Consider the following 15,822-nt stretch of genomic DNA (forward strand, 5'->3'; position numbering starts at 1 on the left):
TTTGCATAAATTCCTTGTATGTTTTTGTGTTGGTACTCAGTGAAGAACATCTTGACTAGCACCGTATCAAAAATATGCCAATGGGACTATGGGTGGGCCACTTGGTATTCTTATGATCTGCATCCTTTTCATGTAACTTGGCATTGAAACTAGCACTGAAGTGTCTTTTTATATGCTTTTAGGGCAGGGAGGGCTAATTTCCCATTATATTTCTTTTCTGCAGAACTGAGTGTGGTCATGGCTCATATTAGCTGTCCTTCCTTTTTGTTTCTCTGCCCCCATCCTGCAGGGTTTCTCTGTGTAGCCCTGGCTGTCCTGAAACTCACTTTGTAGGCCAGGCTGGCCTCGAATTTACAGAGATCTGCATGTCCTTGCCTCCTGAGTATTGGGATTAAAGGTATGTGCCACCATTTCTTAATGAGAACCCTGCTCTTGATCATTGATTCATCTTCTAAGATTGTACCTTAGAATGAATGCCATAAAGTTGTATTAAGCAATTATGTTACACAGAATATATCGATATTGATATATTCTCTCTAACTGAACCCTTTGGGTTCTAACCCAATGGTACTTTATTTCCCTGAGGGTCATTCTTGCAGCTATGATTTAATTTCATTCTTAGACTTGCTCTGGGATTCTGCCATAACCTTTGCTTTGCATCTGTGATGTTTGGTTTCTTATTGCTATTTAGAGGTCAGTATACGATAGTCTCAGTGTTTGGAATAATGACCAGCTCTTCTATATTTTCACACACCATGAAGTTTTAATACTGTCCCATGTGGTGGTAGTCAGAAAGTAATAGGGCCTTTTGGAAATTGTGACATACCTATCTTTCTCTAATAACTTATATTTTGATAGACACGAACGTGCACAAGCTCCTGTATAAGTGTAGGGATTACAGGGGTGTGCCACCACACCCCCAGGCTTCGATACAGTCATGCTCTTGAGGACATGCTCTAGAAACATAGAATGTTTCCTTAAGTTTGATAGCAGGTATTTCTTGATACCCAGCTCAAATTTTATATAGGTTGAGTTAAATTTCTTCCTGATTTTGCCAGTTAAATAGAAAGTGCAGTGGTCATTTTTCTATTACTATTCCTGTTCTTGTCACATAGTGTGCTGAAGGAGACACATTTTTGGAGTAATCCCTTCCGGAGAAGCCTGCCTGCTTCACACTGAAACCCTTCTTCTCTAGAAATTGCCCTTGCTGGACACTATCCATCTTTGGCTAGTGCTATTCACACATTATAATGTCTTATACACTGTAGATGTCTCTGGCCAGTGTACTCAGTTTTCTTTACATTTTAATCTGAGTTTGGCTTCACTGAAACTATTCCAGTAGGAAATTAAAGTATACTTTATGTGGCAATTGGAAAAGATGGATTACATGCCATTGGCATTTATAGTATCCTTACCCAAACTTGGTATAAAATGTGGTACCACTTGATTCTCCACAGCTGTACTCACTTTACAAATTAGGAAATGGAAATTCTGAGCAGGTGAGAATTGCATGTACAGTAGGGGTAGAGCTGAGTTTGTTCATCTAGTCTTCCTGCCACGTTTTTACAGCTAAGAGTGGAGGTGCTGGCATGAGTGAAAGTGGGAATAAACTTTAACAAGAGCATTGTCATCGATGCTCAGACATTGCCACATTGTAAAGTCCAGTTCATTTCCTTCCTTAGTGGATTTGTTCAGATGACTCCATTTGGGATCCTCTAAAAGAGAAAATGGAAAAAGAGAGGCATGGAGACTAAAGGTATCTGTGGTCAGTTTTCTACAACGCTGGAAAAAAAAAGCTGTAACATGAAAATAAAGACTCAACTATGTAGGTAGCTAAAATAATTTCAAATATTCAGTGTCCACCATTTGGGCCTGAGGGATTCTTTGATTTGCTTTTCCTCATTTAGTTGTATATGATTAGATGCTATTGTATGGTTCATGGTTCTCAGTCATGGCTGCTCGGGAGAAGAATCTATTTGAGCATATCTATAAACTTATAGTGTTTCTGTACCTAAGCCACTTAATTGAGCCTTTTAGAGTAGTGTCTAGGTGCTGAGAGTTAAATGAGTTAAATGGGTGATTATAATGTGCTTCAGGAGGTAAGAACCACAGTTAAGAAGTAGCAACGAAACAGTTTTATGGTTGGTGGTCAACACAACATATGAGGGACTGTTAAAGGGCTGCATCATTAGGAAGGTTGAGAACCTCTAGAGCCTGGCTGATCACAGCTCTCTGATATAAGTTCTGTGTACATAGGACTCTCTGATGAATCAAATGCACCATGGTGCCTTATTGCCTCTGTTTTTATCACTTAGAAATGGGGTTCTGAGGTCATCTGATAGTTGTGCATTTGTGTGTGCACGTGTGTCCATTGGTGCCAAGTCCAAAAGACAGCTTCAGGGTGTGGTTACTCAGGTGCCATCCATTTTGTTTGGCTTACCAGTAAGGCCCCTGCTTCTCTAATGCTTCCATTGCAAGTGTGGGTCACCATGTTCCGAGAAAAACCAAGTCAAAGGGCTACCCTAAATCATGTCCTTTCAAAATTTGTCCAATATGGTTAATGGAAAAAATGCATTCCAAACCTCAACATTTACTTGAGAGTATAATCAAAAAGTAACATTGTCTGGGTGAGCAGGATCATTCTGTTCATTTTTCTGGCCTTGCTAGTACCTTTTCATTTTACTCTTTGCCTCCTTCACTCTCGGATCCCTCCTACTGCTATTCTTTAACCCACCCATACCAAGTGTTAGAGCTGAAAGATGGAGACCAAGATAGCCTTCAAGAATTCTCACAGGAAACCATATTTTAGGGTGCACTGATGCTAGTCACGGTGAGACAGATCTTAGAAGATGTCCTCAACATTCTCCTTTAATTATGCACAGAAACAGTAATTGGTTTCTTCTTCTTCTTCTTCTTCTTCTTCTTCTTCTTCTTCTTCTTCTTTTCTTCTTTTCTTCTTTTCTTCTTCTTCTTCTCTGTGGAACCACCTTTTCTGGGAGCTCTTGCTCTCAGGTGGCAGAGACAGATATTTCTGGTTGTGGAGGAATCCTCCAATTTTCATTTTTGTGCCTTTCTTCCTATGCCTTGGTGACTATAAAGCTATATAGAGCTGTCCTAGACCAGGCAAACTGTAGGGCTCTCTGCACGTGAATAGCTGTCTTCAACATTCCAGTGAAAGGACGGAGTATAAAAACAAAAACAAAAACAAAACAAAACAAAACAAAACAAAAAAAAAACAGAGACTGAGTGGGAGAGTACGTGCAGAAACCCTAGCCTTCAATCCCCGGAACTGAAACCAAACAGAACCGAGAGAATCAAAGGATCATCAAACTGGAAGAAAAGCAATCCCTCTGGATGTATTTAAAGCTAATGACTTACCTTTGTTGAATCAGAATTTTCCAAGCCTCTTCGCTGTTTCCTCTTTGTCATCTAAATGGATATTAGGGGAAAATAGCTAGTAATATCAAATAAGAGGAAGCACATAGAGCAGTGTAGACTAAAAATAGAAAATAAGAGTTAAGGAATGTAGAGAAGCCAAGTAAGAGGGAAGCAAGGAGTGGAGTCAAATAGTTGGGAAAAATAATTGGATAATACCTGTAAAAACAACCCTTTTGAGAGATTTTTTGATACATTTCTTATAAGAATGGCTGCTAGTACCCCTTTATTTAAGTTAAGTATTCAGCATCTAGGATAAAACACCTTTAATGTATATGAGGAAAGCCACAGAAAAGTTGTAAAAAACAGGCATTTATTTTTAGGTTGACTAATTAATTAGAAAGACTTATGCTGCTTTTTAAGCTGATATATAATTAAGGTAGTGAAGTACAAAAAAAAGTTCTTGGAGCTAAATTAGAATGTAGGAAGAGAAATCTTTTTTTTTCAGCTATTTTGCATTAAAAATACAAGTAGATTGTATCATCCAAAAAGTCACTGAGAAGCTATAATAGGCAAGGTGCTGTGATAGATGGTATTGGGGATAGTAAATCAAAACTTCTTTCCACGGCTTTGTAACAATCTGATAATCCAGTTCCACCAGAGTTAAATACTTTCTGAAACTGGTTCTCTTAGATCGTGCCTGAAGGTTGAGTTTTCTAAATAATGCAGATTGACTGCTGTACCATCTAGGCCTTTTATTTTAAAACAGTGCATGGTAGAGACACTGAACACACCTTAATTTTTAGAAGTGATGTACAGTTGTCAGATGAGCTGAGTGAGGATCCCAGCCGTCTGGAATAGAGTCATGCTTCAAGGACTGACAGTATATGTAGCAGACAATTTGATGTTTGCTGCTCATGGCTTTGAACTATTCTGCTTGAGCATTGCCAGGCATTACGGGTTGCTATTTAATGAAGTCTACTTCTAAGGCTAAGGAATGAATCTGTGTTCAGTGTTGAACACTACCCATCACTAAACCTCTGTGAAGAAGGTGCTTTTCTTTTATGGATGTTTAAAATGAGATATAGAAGGGTGAAGAAGTCTGTACGTGCTTAAGATTCAGGACCGAGTCTAGCTAACAAGTCTGCAAGATCTTGTTATTGCTATTTTATCTGAATTCTGAGGTCCAAAAGTTCTGAAAATAGAATTTTGAGTTTTGGCACTACACTTACTCTTTGGCAGACTCTGATTTGAGCTGACTTAAAATAATAGACTGTATCCTACTTAATGTAAATGTCCATATATTTCACAGTACCTATATTGTATCTGTATACTATTCCATATCACATAACCATGGCATATACTCTTTACTTTTTAAAAACTGGGAAAGCTTTCAGTTCTGGAACCATCTAGTCCCATGGGTTTCAGACGAGAGACATGGGCCTGCTCGTTAGCACTTGCTGATCACAACTTTTAATTCATCCCACCTCTGTGCTTCTAATCTGTTGCTCCTAACCAGACTGGGAAACTTAAACATGTAAACTTTTACTATAACCCCTCCCCAAGCCCAAAGCCCCTCGGGTTTTTTGAAGTGTTTAATTCATACTGATACTTCTACTTTTAGCTCATCAGTACAGGGGTGTTTTAACTTCTTCCCCATTCCAGAACATTCTTGTTAAGAAATTATTTAAAATCTTTGTTAAAGATGGTGTTGTAGTTTGAATGACAATGGTCCCGCTTAAGGTGGTGTATCACTAGGTGTGGCCTTTTTTTTTTTTTTTTTTTTTTGAAGTTTTAAAAGCCCATGCTATTTCCAGTGGCTTTGTCTTTCTGCCTTGGGTTTGTAGATCAAGATGTGAGCTCTCAGCTATTGTTCCAGCGCCATGCCTACCTATCTGCTGCCATGCTCACTGCTGTGATGGTCACAGATTCTAACCCTTTCAAACCATAAGCCTCAAATTAAATTCTTTCTTTTGTAAGTTGACTTGGTCATGACATTTTTATCACAGCAATAGAAAAATAACTAAGACAGATGGTAAAGGAACTTTACTCAAGAGTGACCACTGCAGTGAGATTTTATAGCAGAGGAGAAAGATTGGGCTCAGCTTTCCATGTACCTTGGACAAGTGGAGACATTTTAGCTCAAAAACAGTGTATATATGTGTGCATGGGGAAAGGTTCTGTGGACAGAAAATTACTGATAGAGATTGGTGCTTGGAGAGACTCTTACTAGATCAACTAGACTCATGCTGAAAACTGTCTGGAATGTTTAGATACCTAGAATAGAGGGTGAAGAATTGGATCAATACCGAGGGAGACCAGAAACTGAGGGCAGGAAACTTTTGCTAAAATGGCATAGCAAGAGTCTTGTTACAACTGTTCTAAGCGGGTCAACATAGAGTGTAAGGTCTGGGCTGCTGAGAGGTTTCAGAAGCTTTATTGAAGGCTGGTCTTCATTAGCCCACAGTGGCAACATTTTCTGTATGTTTTAACAAGTGCTTTGGCCAGTCTTTTACCAGAATCTAGAGTATTTCTTCTGGCCTGTAAAAATCCAGATTTATATTTTAACTTAGATAGTAGCTCCAGTAAGATTAACTATGGCAGTAACAGTGTTTTAGTGCATTTAAAATTGAAATTATATGGATCAATAAGAATAATGTACTTTTAAGCAAAACTACCAGAATGACCTTTATAAAGTAGCTGATAGAGGCTCATTTCTGGAGTATTAGCACTCCTTCCCCTCTTACTTGGAAAGTAGCGTATTCATCAGAGTGCTAAGGGGAAAGTGAAAGAATCATCCGTTAAGGATTTACTTACCAAAGTCCTTCAATATGCTCATTCAGAATGAAGGAAATAATGATTTGAGACCAATATTTTATTTTCATTTGTTTAAACTTGGAAATGGGGTCCAGGTTGGTGAAGACGATCCATAGATGACTTTTAAGAGTGGGTCCTTCTATTTCTAACAGGAACTCAATGACTGGCTCTTTGACCTCCCCACCTCCCAAGGGAGGAGCAGTACTGTTAGACCACAGAGGAGGACTTTGCAGCCAGTCCTGAAAATACCTGACAAAACGTAGTCATATGAAAGGGGAGGAGGTCCTCCCCTATCAGTGGACTTGGAAAGGGGCAGGGAGGAGATGAGGGAGGGAGGGTGGGACTGGGGAGGGAAGGAGGGATACAGCTGGGATACAGAATTAACAAAATGTAACTAATGAGAAAAATAAAACTTAAAAAAAAAGAAAAAAAAAGAGTGGGTCCTTTTCATGAACTCAATGGCGGGCTCTTTGACCTCCCCCCAAGGGAAGAGCAGCCTTGCTAAGCCACAGAGGAGGACATTGCATTCTGTCCTGAAGATACCTGATAAGCTAGGGTCAGATGGAAGGGGAGGAGAACCTCCCCTATCAGTGGACTTGGAGAGGGGCAGGGAGGAGATGAGGGAGGAAGGGTGGGATTGGGAGGGAATGAAGGAGGGGGCTACGGCTGGAATACAAAGTTAATAAGCTATAACTAATATTAAAAAAATAAAAATGTAATTAAAAAAAAAGAATGGGTCCTTTTGTCTCAAGCTTTATTTTGTAGAAAGGGAGAAATCAGAAACTGAGTGAAAAACATTAAAAAATAATTTTTGTGAACCTCTCAGTATCTGCCTTTTTATATAGGGAAAAATCAGTGTTTGGAGGAGTCTTCAGAAAGCACTGCTTCCTTCCCTCAGGACTGGTCTTGGTTCATTCCAGAAGAGCTGCAGGAAGTGTAGGAAGCTAGCCAGTGCTGGGGAGATAGGCTAGACCCATAAGTATTAAAGAGTGTAGGAGGACCAGGGCTATGTGTACTTACGTATTGCCTTTACAAAGCTTGACCCCTGCCTTACAGATTAAGGCAGCTAATTAGGGCAGTTCAGAGGCGTGGTAAGGTAAGCCTTAGCAAATATTTCACAACCCCACAATGACTTGGAGCCAGAGGGTGTTTCTCTCCCCAAAGCTCATATCCTTTATTTCACACCTATCCTAGGCCGTAAGTTTGTAACAGTGTTAGGGAACTGCTCTGGCCACAAGACAGTTGGAGGAAAGGCTCAGGTTTCCTTTTTTAGGTGGCCAGATAACCTTTTCTCTCATCCTTCCCTATTTATGTGAATGCATACAACCATCTCCAGAAGAGTCCCCGATCATGTCTTATCTTTGACTTTTTAAAAATCTGATATATGCTAACCTAGTCTGTTTACATGAATCGTTAATGGAGTGGCATATAACGTCCATCACATGACATAAGTTTGCATAATGTTAACATCAGGTTAAACATATTTGTCTCCTTAAGCATTGACCCTTTCTTTGTGTCAAACTTTCAAATTCCTTCTAGTCTTTTGAAATACACGGTAGATGATTGTTGGCCATATTGTGCAGCATTACACCAGAGCTTATTTCTTTTAACTTCAGCTTAGTAGCTATTGATAAAAGTCCTCCACCCCAACTGTCCACCACCTCCAGGAGCCATTATTGTAGTCTCAGTTTCTGCTGTTGCACATGAGAGTTCACATGCCCCTCGGTTGCTGTGGCTGCCTTCCCTCACTGGCCTTCTCTGTATGATACGTTTTTCCTTCTTGGGCTTATCATAGTGGGTCGTTTACCTAGGAGTATGTTGCAGGCTATGTGTTTGAGACATACTAGCCATGTGGCTTAGAGCCCCTTTTTGGAATCACAGAGCTTTTGCTTCCAGGGTGATAGAGCAATGTGTTCCTTTATGTTGGAAGAAAACTCGTAACAAATGGTTGGCACACAGTAGGACTAGTTACAAAATGAGTGAAGCATGTTGCCTCCCAGAAAACCCCAATGAACAATAGTGGCTTTACATATTGTGTTGTTTCTGTACTTGGCAATTTTTCCACAGTGTTTATTTGCAAACAAACCCAAATTATATTCCAGGTCACTTTTATATTGTGGTCAGCAACACTAGTTACATATATGTGTTAAGAAAAATAAACTGCTTTCAAAGTTGCCTCTTGGAATAAATGTTTCTTTTCTCTTCTAATCAAGCAGTTTTCTTTTCTTTCTTTCTTTTTTTTGTTTGTTTAATATGAATACTGTATTCTGCCTGCATGTATGCCTCCACACCAGAAGAGGGCACCAGATCTCATTATAGATGGTTGTGAGCCATGTGGTTGCTGGGAATTGCACTCAGGACCTCTGGAAGTACAGCCAGTGTTCTTAACCTCTGAGCCATCTCTCCAGCCCCAGCAGTTTTCTTAAACTTGCTATTTCAGAGAATTAAAATTTAGTTAGAATTAAAATTTTTTCTTCTGTCCAGTAGTAATTTTGTTAACATGAGAGCGTCTTATGTCCCTGGATGTTAATTTTATGGAATTTTTTTCATCTCTTAATAGGAAGAGATAATGCATGTGAAAAAACTTCATATATGTTTCTGCGCAAGGAGCTTCCTGTGCGACTGGCTAACACAATGAGAGAAGTTAATCTTCTGCCAGATAACTTATTGAACCGACCTTCAGTGGGATTAGTTCAGAGTTGGTAAGTAAATGTTGTGACTACCCAACAATGCTTGGAACATTTTGGCACTGGAACCATTGTCCACAGAAGTGGACATATGGTCTGTCTGGGAATGAGTCGTTCAGGATAGCTAGGTTTTCCTTGCATTTAAGAACTTTTGTTTTAAACTATTCATTTAAAAACTTTAGTGAAAGTATCTTAAACCATAAGACACTTTTCTTACCTTTTCATTTTTTTCTTTGTTATATACATGGTTCCTCATTGAAAAAAATTAGGGAATAATATAAAGGAATAGCAGTGCAATTCCTTTATATCTGGCACTGATCCAGGTATTAGTGGATCCACTTTCATTTAAAAAGAATTTGAGGCAGTGTCTCAGTATCCCAGATTGGCCTTGAATTCAATCTGTAGCCTAGATGACCTCTGATCCTCTTACCTTCTGGGCCCTGTGAGTACACACAAGTGCCACCCTGCCCAGTTACTGGGGATTGAAGTAGGGCTTTGACAACATAGAAAGCTAGGTAAGCACTCCTGATTGAGCTACATGCCTAGCCCATTTGCCATCCTTTGGATAGGGAGATGTTTTCTACTTTTAGTAAATCTCAGCCTTGCCTCTTTTATTTTTGTTTTAAAGGTCTTCCCTGAGGAAAATACTTTCTAAAACAAGTCAAGTTATTTACAGGGGAACCTCACATGAAAAAAATATCAGTTCCATGTTGTGCTGCATCTGTCGAATAAAAGACCTTAAAGTTAAATCAGATATAGCTCTGATTGTAAAACATGTATTCTCTAACAGAGGGAGTGGAGGTTGTGATGACTCTTCCCTCCTAGGTGAGATCATTGAATGGGAGGCTGTAGGAAAAGGTGGTATGTTTTCAGACAGGGATTTGCATGTTTGGTCTACTCTGCTACAAAAGCATGGTGGAAGTGTCTGGATAAACCTGGAGGACTGCAAGGACTAGGTAGCATATGTTTTGCTAATCAGGAACAGTGTTGGGAACAAAGAAACAGGCAGGAAATGCTGGCTATATGTCTTGTACTATTCCTGGATGGGTGGGTGGAGTTGACTGGTGTAGAGGACCATCATAAGAAATCACCGTGGGCTAGAAAACTAGCTCACATTCAGAGAGCTTGTGGTGGCCTGGCTTTTGATAGAGAATGGGCATTCAACAGCCATTTCTCAAGAATAATATACATTCTTCTGAAAAGCACTATTTTATGCTATGACCTTGCATGACCTAAGGAGTGACCTTACGCAGATGACAGGGAATGAAAAAATGATAGACCAATATACATACAAGAAGGCTAGGGTCTTGTAAGCCATGCATTCTGATGTTTACCAACATCAGCCCTGAAGTAAGGAGGCAGATTTATGGTGGACAGCTGAATTAGGAGGCAAGTTTAGCTGTTCTAGGTGTGTGTGTGTGTGTGTGTGTGTGTGTGGGGTGTCTGTAAGCAAACAGTCTGAGTCTGTAAACACCCGGGAGTAGGAAACCTCAGTGGACATTTTCTGTATACGCTGTCAGACTCCACACAAGGACCAGGGGATGGCTTTGCCATTCCCATGAGTCTGAGGCATTTGCATCCTTGAAAGGCCATGCTCATCTCAACAACATGCATTCACTCAGGACTCCATCTGATACTTACACATCTCAGGACTTCTTCCACTATCCACAGTTTTAGATGGTCTCACAGATTCAATGCCTTATTCCCCTTTCCAGAAAAGCAACAAGAAGCTCCTGTCTATAAGGCACAGAGTCCTTGGGTTGCAGGAAAGATCAGAGAAACAATGACTACAGATTTGATATTATAGTTGCATTTTGCTTTGGATTCATAGCTTGTTTTAGAGGGAAGGAGCAACAAATACTTGTTTGAGTGAGACTTCTTTATTGCTTCAAGACCATCACTGGAAGTTTTGCTGTAGAAAGTATAAGTCACTGTCAGGGACCACAATGTTGAGGATATTAGGTAGGCAAAGGCAATTCCATTGATCTGGTAGGTGCTAACAATTAACCAGTTCCCATTGCTTATGTAGCAGTTACTTCTGAAATGTTTTCCAACATTAACCAATTCTCCGATTCTCCAGACATCAGCTGAGTATTGAGCAACTCTGTTCAATCCTGATACTAAGTATCTGAAGTTAGCACAGACCCCACAATTTAAGGGCTCAGTCCCTAAAGACTGACACCACACATCAGATGCCAATTGTAAGTCCTGGATCATACATGCCTTTGACTGACTGGCTTGTACACTGAGTTTCCACGACTCACCTCGGAGGTTTGATAATTTGCTAAAGTTGATCACAGAACTCATCGGAAAAGATACAACTGAGAAGCAGCAAAATGGAAGAAATATGTCAGATAAGACGCTGGTGTGGCTGTTTAGCATCCATGCTTTCATTGAGTGTGTTCTGTTGATGCCTCCAGGTGTTTAACACAAAGCTTTCTGAATCTCCTACCTCAGGAGTTTTTATGGAGCTTCATTTCTAGGCCTCATGCCTCCACAGAGGTCAGGGAGTAGACCTCAAATAAGTTCAGCTCTCCAGTCACTTGCTCATTGTTTTGATCAAGAGACCCCACCCTAAGTGACTTCATTAGAATAACTCAAATGTGAGCCATAGGTGCTTCTCATGAGTGACAAAAGATACTTCCATCCTGGAAGTTTGAAGGTCTAGGAACTGTACAAGTAACCAGAAGGAAATAGCAAATTGATAAATTTACACATACACATATATACACATAGACATTGGCACGGTGAAGTATAGACTCTTAAAGCTTTCTTGCTGTCCTTTCCATTATCCATGTCTACTTCAGACTATGCATGCCATTTCTTTTTTTTAATTAAATTTTTATTTTTAACATTAAGTACATTTTATTTGCTTGTATCCCAGCTGTACTCCCCCCGCAATCCCACTTTGCCTCCCTCATCTCCTCCCTGCCCCTCTCCAAGTCCACTGATGTTCTTATACATTCTATTTAAAAAAAAAAAAATTCCTGCTTATGAATTGCAAAACCAGTAGAAAGGATTTCCAGATACCTTCATCCAGCTTCACTGATAACATTTGGCTATATTTGCTCTTTTGTAATTCATGTTTATGTTCTGTTTCCCAGCTTGAATGGAGAAGAGAATATGAATATGTGTGTATATGCATATTATATGATATATACATATGCATAAAAGAAATGTAAAAGTCAGGATCAAAATGGAATTGCTAGAGCTAGGGAATTACTAAGGAAGATGTCTTTTGAATGGTTGCCTGTTAGTGACTAGCACAAGATTCTGGGTCACAAGTTTGTACTGAGGCTCCTGCAACCTTATAGAGGAATTACTTCTGTAAGGTCATCTGACCAGCAACTCTTCAACCTCCAATACATTCCGTCGTTATTGCTAATCATTAGAACCAACAGTTTTTGAGTGCAAATATCTAATGAGACCATCTTTTTCTTTAAAAGTCCCCTTGCCCTGGACATTTTTATTTTTCTTTCTTTAATCGTGTATTTACTAACCATGTTTTACGTATTAGGAGGAAGCAAGATGAATAAAACAGCATCCGTGTTTTAATAAAGAACTGTTACAAAAGAAAGGAAAAGCTGGAAATGTGAGTGGGAAAAAGAAGCATGCTGACATAGAAGGGATTTCAGAAGTATAGTCAGTGACTACAAGAAAGTGCCTTATTGAATATACCTATCAATTTCTGTAGCATGTGCTTTCTCATTGGAATGCTCTTCCCAAATAACTACAAGAGTGTTTGAGGATGTATTTCAGATAGTTCCTTTTATACACTGACATCATACAAAAATTTGCTTTTTCTGAAACATTTGAATTGAAGTTGACAGTATGCCCACAAATACTTTAACACAGATCTCTGGGGATAACTCTTAGAAAACCATGATATAATTGTCACATTTAAGAGTTTATTATTGCTATAATAATATTTCCTAATACATAGTACTTGTTATTATTTTACTAATTGTCTTAATAATGCTCCTGGTTTTTTAAAATTGTGTCTTGACTTAGGAATCCAGTTTAGGATCGTATTTGTGTTACTGTCACTTGCTTTTAAAAGGCTAGGGTCAGATAGAAGGAGAGGAGGACCTCCCCTATCAGTGGACTAGGGGAGGGGCATGGGAGGAGATGAGGGAGGGTGGATGGGACTGGGAGGAGACAAGGGAGGAAGGGTACTATAGCAGGGATACAGAATGAATAAATTGTAATAAATAAGTAAAATCAGGGATACAAAGTGAAACAGACTCTACTACTGTTCTCTGGTCTATCCTGTAGTCTTTCTGCTTTCTTTTCATGCTATGAATCTTACTATAATCTTGGATTCATCTTCACCTATAGCTTCTCTTTATTTTTTCCTCTTTTTAAAAAATATTTTTTACAATTTATTCATTGTGTATCCCGATTGAAGACCTCCTCCCTCTACTCCTCCCAGTACCATCCTCTCTCCCTCTTATCCTCTATCCCCTTCTCCTAGTCAACTGAAAGGGGGAGTTCTCCACTATTACCATCTACCCATATCTTCTCAAGTCTCATCAGGACTGCCTGGATCCTTTTCCTCTGTGACCTGGCAAGACTGCATCGCCAGGGGCAAGTAATTGAAGCACAGGCAACAGAGTCCATGTCAGAGACTACCTCTGCTCCCCTTAGTCGGACACCCACATGGAGACTGAGCTGCCAGTGGGCTACATCTCAACAGGAGGTCTAGGTCCTCTCCATGCATGGTCCTCGGTTTGTGTATCAGTCTCTGCAGGACCCCCTGGACTCAGGGATTTTTAGCTTTGTTAGTCTCCTTATGGGGCTGCTGTCCCCTCTGTGTCATTCTGTCCTTCCCCTTTTTCTATAATACTCCCTGCACTCTGCCCAAAGTTTGGCTCTTAGTCTTAGCATCTGCTTCAATCCCCTGTTGGGTGGAGCCTTTCAGAGGACTCTCTGTAGTAGGTTCCCATCCTGTTTCCCCTCTTCTACTGCTTCTCTGTCTATCCTGTTTACCATTCTAAATGAAATTTAAGCATGCTCCCTGGGGTCATCCTTGTTATTTAGGTTCTTTAGGTCTGTAGATTTTAATATGTTTATCCTATATTATATGGCTAATATCTGCTTATTACTGAGTGTATACCATGCATGTCTTTCTGTTTCTGGGTTACCTCACTCAGGATTATCTTTTCTAGTTCTATCCATTTGCCTACAGATTTCATGATTTTTCTTGTTTTTAATAGTTGAGTAGTATTCCATTGTGTAAATGTGCCACAATTTCTATATCTATTCCTCTATTGAGGGACATCTAGGTTGTTTCCAGATTCTGGCTATTATGCTATGAACATAGTTGAGCAAATTGTCCTTGTTGAATGTTGGGCATCCTTTGGGTATATGCCCAGGGGTGGTATAGCTGGATCTTGAGGTAGTACTATTCCTAGTCTTCTGAGAAAGTGCCAGATTGATTTCCAAAGTGGTTGTACAAATTTACACTCCCACCAGCAATGGAGGAGGGTTCCCCTTTCTCCACATCCTCTCTGGCATGTGTTGTCACTTGAGTTTTTGATCTTAGCCATTCTGATCGGTGTAACGTGGAATCTAGAGTCATTCTGAGTTGCATTTCCCTGATGACTAAGGATATTTAGCATTTCTCTAAGTGTTTTTCTGCCATTCTATGTTCCTCTATTGAGAATTCTCAGTTTAGCTCTGTACCCCATTTTTTATTTGATTATTTGGTTTGGAAAGGGCTGGAAGCCTGCCTAACTTTGTTCATGTGTAGCACGTTATTACAACTCAAGAATTACAATACACACGATTTTTATTGTATTGGCCCTTATTGAGAACTATCATGATCAATTTAGAATCTTTTTCTGACATACATTTTTTGTACATACTGATGAAGTTAATTTTATTCTGAGAGGGAGCCTTCTTGTATTTTTGGTGTTTCTTAGAATCTTATGTTCATTTTGCCTGGTGTGGTGATGCATGTCTTTAATCCCCGAATGCAGGAGTTAGTAGCAGATAGATTTCATCTTGATATACATATTGAGTTTGAGGCTAGCCAAGACTATCTAGTGAGACCTCTTCTCAAAAAAGTTGTGTCCTTTTAAAGTAACCAACTGTAGACTTGGAATATTAGTTAGGATACATTTGTAATAACAGAAAGCACACCCGACCCTGGCATATACAACTAGAAGGACCAGTCATAGGATGAGCACTTTCTGTTAGTTGGAATCAGTGACAAAGCTACGTTTTTTATAGTCTTGGCTTTGTTTTCAGGTGAGATTTCTTCCAGTTGGCAGACTAGCTGTATAAATTGCAGATTTCATAGTCATAGAACATACTGTACTAAAGCAGAGAAGTCAGTTTTTTTCCCAGAGACATTTAGGAAGTCTTCTATGTACTTTCAGCCTGAATTGAAACACTAGGTTTATTCCTGAGTCGACACTTGTGTCCAGGATGCACACAGTTCATAGTCTTAGCTATGGACTATGGGACTGATGAGTAATTATTAACTGATGAGTAATGTTGAGGAGAAAAAAACAGATCTCCCAGGGAAAGATGGGGCCACTTAACATGCCCTGGAGCAATCAAATTAGCTTGGAGCACTTGAGGTGCGTATATGAGTGGGGTCAAACATGAATGAAAGCTTGAAGTACTATTGTGAAAAGGGTGTTGGACAGGTAGCTAATGTGGCAACTCTTCTTTTTCAGGTACATGCAGAGCTTCCTTGAACTTTTAGAATATGAAAATAAGAGCCCAGAAGACCCACGGGTTTTAGATAAGTAAGTGTGACACCAGTGACTTTAAATCAAAATACCTATAGGCAGAAGAACTTTTTTAACAAGTGGAACCTCATGTTATTCAGCCTCGAGAATTGTAACTCAAGGCTGGGGAGACGGCTCAGTTGTTAAGAGTGACCCCTGCACAAGTGTGAGGGCCTGGCTCTGGCTCTGTGGTAGTCAGATGA

At 39.7% G+C, this 15,822-nt stretch overlaps 1 protein-coding gene across 4 annotated transcripts in view; it reads left to right on the forward strand.

Moving 5' to 3' along the window:
• The window catches only part of Pdk3 (pyruvate dehydrogenase kinase 3), an 83,488-nt gene that overhangs the window by 9,876 nt on the left and 57,790 nt on the right, over window positions 1-15,822 (forward strand). For 3 of the 4 annotated variants that reach the window (XM_055608241.1, XM_055608240.1, XM_055608242.1), the window contains exons 2-3: window positions 8,753-8,894; window positions 15,566-15,637. In XM_055608241.1, coding sequence (XP_055464216.1) covers window positions 8,753-8,894; window positions 15,566-15,637 — 214 coding nt within the window. Of the gene's footprint in view, window positions 1-378; window positions 398-8,752; window positions 8,895-15,565; window positions 15,638-15,822 lie in introns of those variants that run through there. The other variant, XM_055608243.1, reaches the window with a different exon arrangement.

This window comes from Psammomys obesus, unplaced genomic scaffold, assembly GCF_907164565.1.
Source record: "Psammomys obesus unplaced genomic scaffold, mPsaObe1.curated_primary_1811, whole genome shotgun sequence".
NCBI lineage: Eukaryota > Metazoa > Chordata > Mammalia > Rodentia > Muridae > Psammomys > Psammomys obesus.